The 15,669-nt window shown below is 35.4% G+C and overlaps 1 protein-coding gene across 5 annotated transcripts in view; it reads right to left on the bottom strand.

Moving 5' to 3' along the window:
• The window catches only part of LOC149785066 (CD151 antigen-like), a 33,818-nt gene extending 18,844 nt beyond the window's left edge, over window positions 1-14,974 (bottom strand). Inside the window, exon 1 of one of the 5 annotated variants that reach the window (XM_089978793.1) lies at window positions 14,681-14,974. In XM_089978793.1, the coding sequence (XP_089834919.1) occupies window positions 14,681-14,863 (183 nt within the window). In that variant the 5' untranslated portion in view covers window positions 14,864-14,974. Of the gene's footprint in view, window positions 1-2,622; window positions 2,648-8,193; window positions 8,649-14,680 lie in introns of those variants that run through there. The other 4 variants (XM_089978789.1, XM_089978790.1, XM_089978791.1 and 1 more) reach the window with 4 other exon arrangements.
• Between the last annotated feature and the right edge of the window lie 695 nt (window positions 14,975-15,669).

Below are 15,669 nucleotides of genomic sequence, written 5' to 3'. Positions count from 1 at the left end.
CAAAGCCCAGATGTAATAGCCTTGAAATTTGTGAATGTGGTATCGTTAATGTCGTATCATTACTTCAAAACAACAGAGCCTATATGTAGCAGCAATATTCTTTTTAAAATACCAGGCTTAACATGTCATAACGCTCTGATTAACTGCCAATACATTGCAGCTGTTTTCAAAAAGGGTAAATCGATTCCTTCAGTTTAAGAACCCAAATCATTCCTCAGCAAAGTTCGTTTAAGTATTTTTTTAAACAAAAGGCTTTATAACTACTTCTATTACCACGACTCTCTTTATGTGTTATTTCTCAAGCCTCTGATAGAGTGTGGCATTGAGCTGTGTTGTTGAAATTAAGAAATTGCGGAAGTTTCGGGAAATTTATTGGCTTGATTAAAAGAACAGAACTTAAAAAGCATAGCTGGCAACGAATTTTTAAATGTACCCCTGACATCGATTATCGATGCTTTCCTATTTCCTGTTTACATTAACGGTATAGCTGAACGTTTAGACTCTGTCACACGCTTAGTTGCCGATGAATTCAAGGTTCAGACTATTTCTTCTGATCAAAAATAACCTTCGGGAGTTATCAGGGTGGTATAATCGTGGATACTAAATTTTAATCTACCCAAAGCAAATTATGCTTTTTTTTTCATAGCTGGGGGAAAACTTGTTTTTCCTGAACTTGAATTATGTGGAGAGAAGTCAATGTAGAATGATGTGGATCGACTACCAATGGGTTGGAAATATACGTCCGAGCAGTGCAGAGCCGGGGTGGGGGTGGAGTGCAATTACCCACAAACGGCAGACGAAGGGAGCTCCATCGGGAGCTTTTTTTTTAACTTTACATTTGGACATTGTTCACCTCACCTTACTGTAAATGGGGTAATTATTGACAAAACTTAATTTAGGAGTTTGGGAGGAGGGAGGTTGGCAACTGACACAGAGAGTGTTCTCTGTCGCATAGGGTAGGGGAATCACTAAAGAACATTGCCATCTGACGCCTTGAACCCTCGCGCTGCCACTGAGACGGAGCCATTTGATAAGCTTCTATTTTATTAGCTCCAATGAAACAAGACAGCAGTGTTTACAACTACGATCTCTTTGTACCTAATTTAATCCTGCTACGTCTGGGCCCTGTGGGTATCCTTTAGAATGATGATTGCTTCATTCTGAGTACCGACTATATAATAAGCATGTTCGGATAAACAAAGTCACGTTTGGAGCGATATATTTCCAGCTTGAAAGGTCCCTTAGCTTCGAGGAATTACGAACTAAATGATATTAAAAAAACAAATACATTTAACATAGTTGAGAGATTCTTTTTGTGGTTTGATCCGCAGACCATCCAAATATTTTCTAGTACAAAATGTAGAGTTTTGAAGATGATCTAGGCATATTCGCCCTATTTGCATATAAGCATTCATTTCAGCAAGAATTTCTACACTGTATCAAAGTGGAAACTTTTTCCTTTTGTACACAACAGGCACATTAAACACCTCAACAAGGCAGGCGTCATTTCATAATTACGACAGGATGTTGAAGTTTGCACCTGCTTTGGATATAACTTCACCATGGGCACCTTTCAAGCAGTTCACTATGCAGACAGACCTACAGTACCAGGTGAAAGGTGAGTAGCCACTTATGCTGACACCACAAGTGTTAAGCTAAGCTAACGTCATTGCTATTTCTGAGGAATCTCCTGATATGAAATCGTACTTACACATCTGATAGTTGACAAATGATCTCTTGACTCCAGTCATACTTCGTAATTGCCAGAGTATAACATCATACAGTAATCTGGTTAACATTGATCGAGTCCTAAATATCAACAATACTATCAGAGTCAATAATGGCTAGGGTATTGATTAAATGTTTAAAAAGAAACGTAAAATAAGACAACAAGAACTCATCCATGAAATACAGTTTTTAGAGAATAGTATTTCTGCTGAAAATACCGTCTTAGAGCTATTACAATACAATAAGAATGACTTGGAAAATGTAAGACCAAGCAAACTTTGAGGAAGTTTCATGACTTTTATGAAAAACTATATCAAGAAGAAAATGAAATAGAGGACAGAATTTAAATGATTTCCTTCAAAATTATGACATTTCAAAGTTAGATCATGACCAATTTTCGAATTAAAGAGGAAAAATACCCATATACAGATTGTCTAAGAAATATTAAAAAAACATTTAAAAAATCCTGGACCGGATGGTTTCAAGGAAGAATTTTTTTTAAACTTTCAACATTGATATTGGAGAATTTGTAATCAGAGCAAAAATAAAGAAGTATGTGACACTGGATGTTTTGCAACGTGTTTGCAACAGGAAATTATAACTGGTATACATAAGGAAAGGAAGTTTTACTAATACAATATTAATGTATCGTTACTAAATGTCGTTTACAAATTAGCATCAAGATGTATTCCCAACAGATTAAAGTTATTGGTGAGTGTGTCATTTAGATTTTTAACGTAGCTTTAACAATTTTTATGTCATATCGCTACAATCTCTGCAGTGTAGCAGTTTATAGTGATGTCTTGCACTGAGGCATCATGCCGCAGACTTGTAACACGATATCCCACCCAGTCACATTGTCCTGACACCAGGCTGACCAATCCTAACACTAACCTCTTAATGAATGAAGCAGCTGCTGGTACCATTTTTATAAGTCCTTGGTATGACTCGGCCGGGGTTCGAACCCGCGACCTCTCACATCCGAGGCGGACACTCTAACCACTAGGCCACCGGAACGGTAGATATACTGATGAAAATACAGGGACTATTTATGATACATCATTGAAGAATTACATCTGCTCTGTAACTTATTACAACTGGTTTTGAAAAAGCGTTTGATTCCATCTCATGGAAATCATTCATAATGTCCTAGCCTTTTATAATTTGGATCGATGACAAGACAGTGGGTAAAAACTTGTTTTTGTAATATCTCTTCAGGAATGTCAGAATGGTTTTATGTTTAAAGAAATTCAATATTTTCAGAGAATGTATAGAGGGTGACCTACTATATATCTTTTTTTTAAATATGTGCAGTAATTTTATCGATACTATTAAAAAAATAATAAGAATATTCAAGGTATTAAATTAAGGGAAACAAAATATTTACTCTCACAATTTGCAGGTGATATTACCTTGATTATTGATGGAATCTCGTAATACTGATGTATTAGAATTTATTTTGCAAGGATCTCAGACCTGAAACGCAATATTACCAAACCAAAAGCAGTCTGGATAGTAAGAAATAATGTGCAGACAACTTTCATCGTATATTAAAACTGCACTGGGTTACTGAATTTACTCGGTTGGGTATCCAAGTTTCAATCAAAAACGAAAAAGATACATTTTGACAATAAAACACACATGATAGTGAAGTTTTTGTAGAACTGGGCAAAACGAACTCCAACACCAACTGGTAAAATAACAGCTCTGAAACCTTAGTGATTCCTGTATTCAAACATATGTTCATCTCGGTACCAAAGCCTCCGCAAAATTGTAGTAGCAAAGGGAATGAAATATTTTTTTTTCTTCAAATTTATATGATAGTCAAATGTGTGCGTGCGTGCGTGTGTGTGTGTGTGTGTGTGTGTGTGTGTGATTTGGATTTTTAAATTAGCTTTACCAGGGAAGTTTTCTTGAATTTTAAAGCTTCAAAGAAAATTACAACATCAATGAAAATTATCTTGCCTTCCAAGTGTCACTCTGTTGATGACATCATTATGTAGAAAACTAAACCTAAACCTGAATATAGGCACGAAAGCCAGACCTTACCAAATAAGAATTATTCTTCACAGTGATAAAGGCTGTGAAGATATTTACAAATTACTTTTGAAATTGAACGTTTCGCCATCTTGTGAAAAAGATAGAAACATAATATTAACTTTGCTAGCGATTCTTGGCCAAATATATATCCTAAAGTTTTCAAAGCAAAAAAAAAAGCTCAAAATGTGGTTAGAGCGTCCGCCTCGGATGCGGGAGGTCGTGGGTTCTATCCCCGGCCGAGTCATACCATAGACTTACAAAAATGGTACTAACAGCTGCCTCGCTTGGCGCTCAGCATTAAGAGGTTAGTGTTAGGACTGGTCGGCCTGGTGTCAGGATAATGTGACTGGGTGGGACACCATGCTACATGTCTGCGGCATGATGCCCCAGTGCTAGACATCACTATAAACTGCCACACTGCAGACATCGTAGCGATATGACTTAAAAATTGTTAAAGCTACGTTAAAAATCCAAATCACACACACACACACACACACACTGATTTCAATATTGTGTTAAACAAAGAATTCTACCGACGAATACTTCTTTGTATAAAATACATGCTAATGATACTAATAAATGTACATTTTGTAGTGACTCACCAGAAAATGGTGTATTTGTTTTGGAAATGTAGTGTGATTTATAGATTATGAAGTGATTTATTTCAGTGGATTCGAGATGTGCTTAAAAAAAAAAAAAAACTACTTACTCCAAAAGCTGTTGATCTTTTGAAGGAAAAACATTATTATTATATTCTTCTAATTAACAAATACTACACATATACATAAAAGAAAAGAGATACACCTACATTAAATGGTCTCAAAAGCTTCTAAAAATAATATTATATATTAGAAATATATGTTACAATGAAAACAGACAGAAAAGTGTATAGACTGGTGGGTGTGTGTGTGTGTGTGTGTGTGTGTGTGTGTATTTTTGACGTTGCTTTGACAATTTCTCAGTCATATCGCTACGATATCTGCAGTGTGGTGTTTATGGTGATGTCTAGCACTGGGGCATCTTGCCGTAGACATATAGCATGATGTCCCAGCCAGTCAAATTATCCTGATACCTGGCTGACCAGTCCCAACACTAACATCTTAATGATGAGCGCCTAGCGAGGCAGCTGTTAATACCATTTTTCCAAGTCACTGGCATTACTCGGTCGGGGTTCGAACCCGCGACATCCCGCATCCAATGCGGACGCTCTAACCACTAGGTCACAACCACTGCCTGACTCTCTCTCTCTCTCTCTCTCTCTCTCTCTCGTTTCTTTATTTTCACAACATTTAACAAGATATAAGATATTATTTTAGTATCTATGTTGATTATAAGGTATATGTAATAATATGTAATAACTCTAGGGGAGAAGATTCTAAGGATGTGACAACACATGGTCTGATCACAGTAATGGTCTATGCAGGATATAATAAGGTTTTATTATTTCCCACTATTTTGTCCTCCTAGGTATATAAACCAGACAATTATTCTCCTGAAAGGTTTATTCATGATTCATAACTCTTTTGCAAAATCTGACCAATTGTTTTTTGCATAAAGAATTCTTATTTATATTTCAGAAAGATGCTGAAATATATCAGAGGGAGAAAAATGATACATTCACAGTGGCGATTATCAATTTTGGAATATATCTTCTCATTTCGGAATGATACATCCCCTTATGTGTGTTATTTAAATCTGCATCTCCATAATTAGGCTTATTTATTGTTATCTCTCTCTCTCTCTCTCTCTCTCTCTCTTAGGATAAACAGGTCTAAAAATGGATGAAGACTGCTGACCCTCTAGTATACATTTATTTAATCAATGAGAACGCGCCATAAATAAAAATAACTAAAAATAAACTCCAACCAAAAAGAAGTACGTTTCGGGGATTAACATTTTGTTACATTAATTTTCTACATGAAACCTGCAAACTATCAGTTACTAAACTTACATGAACTGTTGCTATCCGATATTATGTCACTCATACATTTTTAAGAAAAACACTTGTATATAGATTGTTTAAGTAGCGATTCTGCCTCTCAACACAGTCATAATTACGTCTGAAAACGATGACAAAATCGGGCATTGATGAGAGTTGATTACAAAGCGCAAATAAAAAGTGATATTCAAAATTTTGCTGCATCATCTGTACCGAACTACACTGTAACCAGTGCCAACAATTCACGTTAGAATGCAGAAATTTACAAAATAAAATAATCAAAATCCATACCAAAAACTCCTACAATAATTGAAATAATCTGTTTTAAGGTGTACGCTCTGAAATCTATCAGATGTGACCGCTCGATGATGTTTTCTCAGTATAGCCTTCCCAACAAAGTTCACTGTATCAATTCGCACAAGAAATGTGTTAACAAAAATTTGTAAAAAGTCCGAAAGTTATTATAACTGTAGCTTTTGGAATTTTTATCAGTGTAGTAATATAGCCGTCGTTCACACAGAATAGAGGGAAAAAATACAATCTATTGGACAGTTTTTGTGTTTTAAAAAATAATGAAAAACAAAATCTGCGTTTTTCTGAGAGTATATACAGTAACGAGTGGCGAAGTCGGTCGTGACAATAAAATATTTGTGAAATATTTCTTTATATCTACTCCAAAAGAAAGGAGATATCGTCTATTTATTTATCATTGTCATTGTTACCAATATCACTCTCCATCGAGGTCAGATTTCCAACACCGTTGTATGTAATGCATTCCCTAACACCGAAATATTTTAGTATGGCAAGTATGTACAGACCTAAACACCCTGGTTGCAATTCTTCATCGGTTTTCTCCAATCATAAATTTTCGATCTTAGTCCTGAACAACTTTAGCAACATCGTTAAATATTACTCTTCTCTACTGTGTTTCAACTGTCCAGTTATGTCTCCTTTTCACCATTTATCGTGGTATAAACTGTTAGTTGCCGAATCACACAGCAAAACACGCCCATACAAATGACTCTTGGATTTGATGCTATCATGAGTTCACTGTGACTTGTGAATCGTTATTGTCCAGACATGTGAGTAACCAATTTTCGCGTCTTTGATTAACAGTTTAGGTTACTTACAAGGGCTACTTACAAACGAAATTACGGCTATCGGTAAATGGTTATAGTGATGGGGGTCCAATAGTCAAACTGTGCAATACAGCGACAAGGAAAGTTACGATGGGGCGTGTAGCGGATCTCCCACCCACCCACATCGTAACTATCAAGGTCGGCGTCTTACATTGTAGGACTGTGAATCCAATTGTTACAATGTTAGTCTTTGAACCTCCAACCTCCTCCCAATCATTGTATCCATTCACCTATAGTTTTAAATTCATTTGTAACGAGCTGCAGTTAAATTGCCCCAATGTTCTTGACAGACTTTGAGTTTCTCAGCTTTTCTTTTTCAAATGTATTCGAATAAAGAATTATTTATATTGAGAAAAACTGCAAACATGTGTTATTTGATTCTGTCAGATCAATTTATTAAATTTTCTAAATAAAATATAAACCCACCGTTTTTATTTCGTTTTAAAGACAAGCAGTGAGTACGCTTTACAGTTCAGTGCTTACGTTATATACTTTGTACGTGACTCTATAGAAGTTAGTACAAAGTAGTTTTCCGTACAGTTTATACAGAATAAACGCATGATATGTTGTGACAATGGAAATCTTCCCTTTATTTATCTGCTGATGCAACTGCAATTATAAATACATTTTAAATTTTATCTCATGAATCCTAAACTTTCACCTTCTGTTGATAGTGCTTTCCAAACCAAATACTTGAATAATTCATTAAAACCAACGGTTAATACTGCAAAGAGTGTCTACGATTGTCAAATATTGCGATGAACAAGACGAGAAAGTATATAATCAGCCCCTTTTCTTCACTGATTTTCGTCTCGAGCTTAATTTTCGGTTTCTATGGACACATTTGTGATTCTTTTCAAAAGGATATGAACTGCAAAACGTGATTTTCCAATTATTTTAGGTACTTTTTCTACCATTAAAATATTCTTCAACTAAATGAATTGCCGTCTCTTTCTGACTGTCAGTTCCTTTTCGTGAAGTATCGTGTTTTGTTTACATCAATTATCCACCAAAACACATGACTCGTTACAAATTTACAGATACAGACTCCAGTCAAGGTATTCTTACATGCAGTCTTGCAAGTTAAATTCTGCGACTCGACTGTTCTTACTCAGGTGGCTACTCACTTCGACGTGGTACTGTAGCCTAACACTGAGCCATCTTTCAACGAACACACTCACCCCCTCACCCTTCTCGGTTGGGGTAAGTACTCAGCTTTCGTGCTAGAAAACCAAGAAACGGCAGAATATTTTTTAAATATTACAGTTGGATTATGAATATAATAATCAAATTATCATGTTTCCTAAACTCCTAATTTTACTAAAATGTTTAGTGTGAATCACTCACCATTTATCATTCACAGAATGCCATCATAAGGCAACAGTACCGTTGAATAATCTCAGTCTAAGAAAATACGACACAGTTTATCATTCGGATGACGCTTTTAAGTTCGACAGGTGCTTTGATCTACATTTTCTGTGATCAGAAGAAAAAGTAAATGAAAACTGGAATATTACTTGAAATTAAAACTTACCGCCTGTACAAACACTCGCCACAAAGTCAGACGGGATTATTATGTAGCGAATCTGCTTAGTGTATAAAATCAATATATTCTGGTACAAGTCCACCCACAAGATTGCCATCTAGTGGCAAAAGAAGGAAAAAGGAATAACAACTCTTGCATCATCATGATCATCATTGACATCATCATTATGATGGTGATAATGACCATCATCATCATTATTTATTTATTTATTTATTTTATTTACTTAGGTTTTACTAAGTTGATATCGAGCAACAGGCTAGGTCTATTAGGTCTATTAAAACCTTTTCTCTGCATATGACACCAGACTGTATTAATAATAAGATAATAAATCATTACTAAAATAGTGAATAGAGAGCAAAATGATTCATATTTAATTTCAGACATTTGTTGTTTATGAATTCATCAGGCGTAGTTAAATATGGCAATTGTTATCGCCATCCCGTGTACTGTACTTATGAACACTAATTTTGAGCCGATTTTGCTTTCACGCTGGTGAGTTTGAAGTGCGGATAGTCTCTATCAATCTAAAGTAATATGTCAATAATATGTCTGATCTAAAAAAAAAAAATTTTGTTTGAAGCACAACACACGCACATGCATGGTACACATTGATGTCTCGTAAACAGTTCTATTCTTAAAAGAGATAATATAACCAACCGCTATAATATATTTTTATATCTTTCAACGAACGAAATTTTATCGCACTCATGCATTTTGTATGCCATACAATACTTGGAATATCGAAATGGACAATAAAAAAGACCAAATGATGTCCTTTAGTTTGTCCGGTATTAACTTTTTGGCTTTCTATTTTCTTTTGATTTTCAACGAATTACGATAGATAAAATACATAAAGTAACACACTGAAAATTTGTAAGTACCATATCATATATTACATATAAATATTAATGAATTTAAATATGATTGTATCTTTCTATACAACAAAATGTTTGTTTTGACATAAAGATTCCGTAACTTTATGCGGTATGCAATCCCCGCCTCAGTCCCTTCCCACCCGTGGCTTTATCTTGTATTATTATAGTGATTATGATAAAGTTCAACCAAAACTTACCTGCTCTTGCAAAAACTTAGAGCTATGGACCAAACTTATGATTTTGACGCACATGTTCATAGCAGAAACGTTTATAACAATTATGTAAGTACAAAATGGAATTATTCCTTTAAGTAACGTAAAGCTAGATGGCGGTACAGTTGCAGCCCACAAATCATTGTTCCAGAAATTTGTGCCAGAAGTGCGCATGAGTCTGCTACGACACATATTGGTGGTCACCGTTGGGACACAAAATGCTTGCCAGAAGCTTGCTAAAATGCACCAGTTGTTTACCACGAAAGTCACACATGATACTCTGGCCCATTCTGTACAACACCATGCTCCAACAACAGCCACAAAACCAAAACTTAGCCTCTGAAGCGAACCAATAAATGCCACAACTGTGCCAGAGGTAAATCACACATACATCAGATAGCCAAATGAGTGCCACAAAGCTATCTAATCTTTATTAGAGCGTATATCACTGAAAAGACTATGTATGTATGTATGTATGTATGTATATATGTATTGTATGTATGTATATGAGCAACAAAGCACGCTGCATATAACAGAAATGTTGGTCAGGGAAATTACAGATATGACAGAAAAACTGAAAAACAACAGAGCAAATCTGGTGCGAAAACAGCCTAGGCGCTTTCGAAATGTATCGATTCCTTTTTCAAGGGCATAAAGCCACAAAAGATAATTACACATAATGGCATCAAAATAAAACACAGTAATTAACTTAGCATAATGTAATAACATAAACAGATCATAGCAGAATAATAGTATTCATATCTTTGAGGCCGATGACAGTCATTTGCATACTTCCACGTGCAGGAGAATTTCATCGACTGTATAGGCAATTGATTAATATAACGCAAGGTAAATTTAGCGATTACCTAATTAGTTCGTTTTGATTCTAATAAATAATGATACATAAATGTACCACTACCACTCGTTGATGATGGGGCAGGGGGATTTAATGATATTGCCTGCTAATGATCATATATGAATATATGTTGTCCTGAAGATAATTATACCACAATATAGATATTTATACAACTGCTACACTGTGCAAAAGAAATTGGATGAGGTTAGCAAATGTAAAATGAAAATGTGTTATTGTAATGATTTTAAGTACGTGTTCAAAACATATCCTTGCTTTCAAATATATATGGCGTAATACGATATCCGATTCTACAGTGCCTATTACAGTTAACACATACTGAAAGTGTCTATCATAGTTAGCACAAGTCGTCATTGGAAACAGTGTATATAGTACAGTTACAACAAGTCGTCATTGGAAACTGTATATTACAGTTAGGACAAGTCATCATTGGAAATAGTGTGTAACAGCACAAGCCGTCATGGGAAACAGCGCCTATTACAGTTAGAACAAGTCGTCATAGAAAACAAAAGCCATACGACATCAAGTATGTCCTTTATCTTTAGGAAAAATCTTGCCAGGTTGAGATGTTACCAACATCATTTAATAATCGGGAGAGGCAGACAATTAAACCAGACAAGAAACCAAATACTGTGAATATTACATCTCATACGTACTGAAGTCAGATACCATTTTGCATGTACCTGCTCGTCATATTCTGTTTAAGATGAAAATACCTAAAATTAATTATATCATATCAATCATTCAACAGCTAAAGTCATAGCTTTTATATCTAATAAGAAAATAATAGTGGTTTTCCATTTCCCTAGAAATGTATCGGGTGCTTATGAATTTACATCTTACATAAGAATATATAGCATTAAGTGTATGTGATGCCTGTAAAATAATTTGATGAAAATTGAGATGGGGGTGGGGGTGGTATGCATATCTTATGGAGTGACAATCATGACAGTGTTGGATGTTCAGATGGACCAGGCAAAAAACTTTTGGTCTGACTGTAAACATTCACATATTGCTATCCAGCAATAACAGTGGTCTGCAAGTCATTTTATTTTTGGTAAAATCGTGGTAACATTTGACCTGCAGCTGAGCGGAGTCGGCGATCCATCAACAGACACTTGAAAATACTGTATGCCGAATAAACACTATTCTTTTTTGACATAACACGTATAAGAATTTGTTCAGCTAGGACTCATCCGATGATTCACCAGTGGTCCTTTGTTTATCGACTGTTTGCGCGGGAGTACATATACAACGACCGCAGCATGTATCATCCCAGCATCCTTGATCCACCATACATATGATATCTCGACATCCCCTGATGCACAATGAGCACGGGAACAACACACTGATGAATGCCCACATGCAACATAGTCCAAACATGCGGTATATTCCCTGCAAAATTGAAATATGAAATAAACTGGATATATTGATACTTCATTTTTCAGGATCAGGTACTCTGAAATACAATATTATAAAACATTTCTTTACTTCTTTGTTGAACATCATCGAACATGCCATTTTATAATACGTTATAATGCATTTCCAATCAAGATATTCTCTTTATGTGTACTGTAGCCGAAACCTACTCGGCTAAGCTACCCCGAGTCTCGCCATCTTTGGGTTCGGTATTTCGGTATTTATGTTAGAGTTAAATCCCCTTGTGTCTCTCTGATGTATGGAGCTCCAGAACGTAATAGCTATCTGCCCCAGTGGGGTTTGTAGTATTCAGTCCACAGACTGGTCCCAAACTAGGTCGTTCCTGTCGTCGACCGAATCGTGCCTCCTGTCACCGACTGGGTCGTATTTTGGGTTGCCGATTGGATCGCAGTCTGAGTGGTCTCACTTCTCTCAGTACTTAGTCTTTATTTCCGTCCTGAAGGAGCGACGAATAGCGCCTACGTAATGGGAGAAGAGAGATCTTCCGTACTGTCTTAGTTCTAGCTCTGGCTTATTCCATTACTTCAGACCGGATCACACCCAGTTACCCCGTGTGTGTGTGTGTGTGTGTGTGTGTGTGTATATATATATATAATTTATTATTTAATAGAGATAAACAGTTTTATCAATATTTGTATTGTGTAGAATGCACACTTATTAAAGATATAGAAAATAAATAAATAAATGTAAAAAAGATATATCTTGATATATTCTTGATAAATGTTAAATAGTTTATCGGAACTCAATTTATATAATAAAAATAAACTATATATATATATATAATTTACTACTAAATAGAGATAAAACAGCTTTATCAATATTTGTATTATGTATAATGCGTGATTTGCAATTTTAACGTAGCTTTAACAATTTTTAAGTCATATCTCTACATTGTCTGCAATGTGGCAGTTTATAGTGATGTCTAGCACTGGGGCATCATGTCGCAGACATGTAGCATGATGTCCCACCCAGTCACATTATCCTAACACTAACTTCTTAATGATGAGCGCCAAGCGAAGCAGCTGTTATTACCATTTTTGTAAGTTTCTGGTATGACTTGGCCGGGGATCGAACCAACGACCTCTCGCATCCGAGGCGGACGCTCTAACAACTAGGCCGCCGGAGCGGTGCATTATGTATAATGCACACTTATTAAAGATACAGAAAATAAATAAATAAATAAATTTAAAAGAAAATAGAAAAAATATTTTTGAAAAAATCTATCTTGATATATTCTTGACAAATGTTAAAATTTTTATCAGAACTCAATTTATAAAATAAAAAATTACGGTGTGCATAGCGCTTACTATCAAGTATTTTATAAATAATTAATCATATTATATTGAGAATTAATTTGGAAATGCACTTTCATTTTTAAAGAATTAGTTAACTTATTTTTATGATATTAGAATATACTTTTACCAATTAAGTTTTTCTGCAAAGTAGAATAATATGAAACTATTCTTATCTAATTGTAAACAGGGGACATAATTCAGAAAAGCAAAAAAAAAAAGAAAAAGAAAGAAAAAGAAAAAGAAAAACAGAATTAATTTTATAATATTTTTATATATTTTTATGTATTAAGATATCATTAATCTTTGCTGTATATGCATATCTCCATTAAATTATTCGTTAAAGTATAAGATAATTAGGTTAAAAATGTAAGTTATGACGTTATCTTGTTTATGTCATTGTTTATTTAATTTATCACTTAGAAACAACATGTTTAATGACGTAAGCAGTGATATTGAATTCAGGTTGAATTCAGTCTGATAAAGCATTAAAGCGAGACCGGTCACACATTCTACGTGTTTGTGTTGTTTATTTTATAAATATGATATTTTGAATCCTTATGCTGGAATCTGTTTGTTGATATTACGTCAAGTCAGAAAAACGAAAAGCTATTTCTACACCATTACAGAAATACAAGAAAATCATTTGGTACAAACTAGTGCGCATAATGTTTGGTCCACTAATGTGTTATGTTTGTTTTCTTTTGCTTTTCGGACTTTTTTCCACGTCCCAATGAAGAATTTTTAAAATTGCCCCCACCCCATCCAGCCATAATATTCCTCTGACGGGGCCCTAAAACCCCACACATGCTTTCTTGTAATATAAGATGTCATCCCTGGTATGAATTTTATGAAATTGCCCCCACCCCATCCAGCCATAATATTCCTCTGACGGGGCCCTAAAACCCCACACATGCTTTCTTGTAATATAAGATGTCATCCCTGGTATGAATTTTATGAAATTGCCCCCACCCCATCCAGCCATAATATTCCTCTGACGGGGCCCTAAAACCCCACACATGCTTTCTTGTAATATAAGATGTCATCCCTGGTATGAATTTTATGAAATTGCCCCCACCCCATCCAGCCATAATATTCCTCTGACGGGACCCTAAAACCCCACACATGCTTTCTTGTAATATAAGATGTCATCCCTGTTATGAATTTTATGAAATTGCCCCCACCCCATCCAGCCATAATATTCCTCTGACGGGGCCCTAAAACCCCACACATGCTTTCTTGTAATATAAGATGCCATCCCTGTTATGAATTTTATGAAATTGCCCCCACCCCATCCAGCCATAATATTCCTCTGACGGGACCCTAAAACCCCACACATGCTTTCTTGTAATATAAGATGTCATCCCTGTTATGAATTTTATGAAATTGCCCCCACACCATCCAGCCATAATATTCCTCTGACGGGACCCTAAAACCCCACACATGCTTTCTTGTAATATAAGATGTCATCCCTGGTATGAATTTTATAGGGGTGGGAGGTCTACGTATCACACTGGAGGATTAGCTTCCTTGCAGAAATGTCAAATCATGTACATTTTATATATGATGTTCTGTATGTATTGTCCTGAACCTACCTTATCAAATGGATAGTACCACCTGGGATCGGTTCCATTATCACATGCATGAAAAAGACAACAGAAACTTTGAGCATGGGTGTCTGTGTCTATTGAAATAGTGTCGGCAGCTCTCTTTCTTGCATAAATTTGATCTTCGGGCGAACTTTTCGGCTGAGTTGTTACGACATTTTCCTGTTCCATGACATAGAATTTTAACTACCTTGGTTCATTTTAATACACGCGATTTATTCTCCTCTTGTTCATTCTTTAATTAGTACGTAACAACAATGTAAACAAACCTTACTAAACCAAAAGTCAACCGCGACATGCAGCCGTTACGGATATATTTTTTGTTATCACTCCAAAACTTCAGGTCGTAGCTAAATAATAAATCTACGGTAGGGTTAAAATGTCTGCTTATCCACCGACAGACCTAAAAACAATTTATACCAAGTCACCCTAACTTATTTTGAAAAGTTCTTTATGATGTTTTAGGATCATCTGACATAGGTTTTTGTGTATGAAACAGTGATGTATTGCTTTGATCAAACAAGCAAGGCAAATATTGAGGGGCGCTATTGTTAAAAAATCTTTAACATTACGCTTGCCCTTTTAAATTTATTTCCGTCACTAACTGGTAAAATCATTACATCAGCTGGTACAGTATCAATGTTTTCACCGCTGTTAGATATTAATCTACGTGTTCTTTTTTGAAGACACGTTAACTTTTACAAATTGGTTTAATTATTAATGCACAAAATTGAATCATAATGGTCTGAGGATGATGGTATATGCATTGGGTCCGTCCATTTAGTACTGATAATGTACGTACGCATTGGAAACGGTGGATGGGTGGGTGAAACCTTGATAATAATTTGTCTAATACGTAACCTGTTCGACGTTTGAATTTTAGCAGCCAGACATTCAACGTCGGTGGACTATCTGTTTTATTAATCACGTTAATATTATTAATCCTTTATAGATTCTGCGTGGATTAAATATAGGCC

Source organism: Sinohyriopsis cumingii, chromosome 13 (assembly GCF_028554795.1).
Source record: "Sinohyriopsis cumingii isolate HCF-2022 chromosome 13, ASM2855479v2, whole genome shotgun sequence".
Lineage (NCBI taxonomy): Eukaryota > Metazoa > Mollusca > Bivalvia > Unionida > Unionidae > Sinohyriopsis > Sinohyriopsis cumingii.
This window is presented reverse-complemented; position numbering and strand designations above follow the sequence as displayed.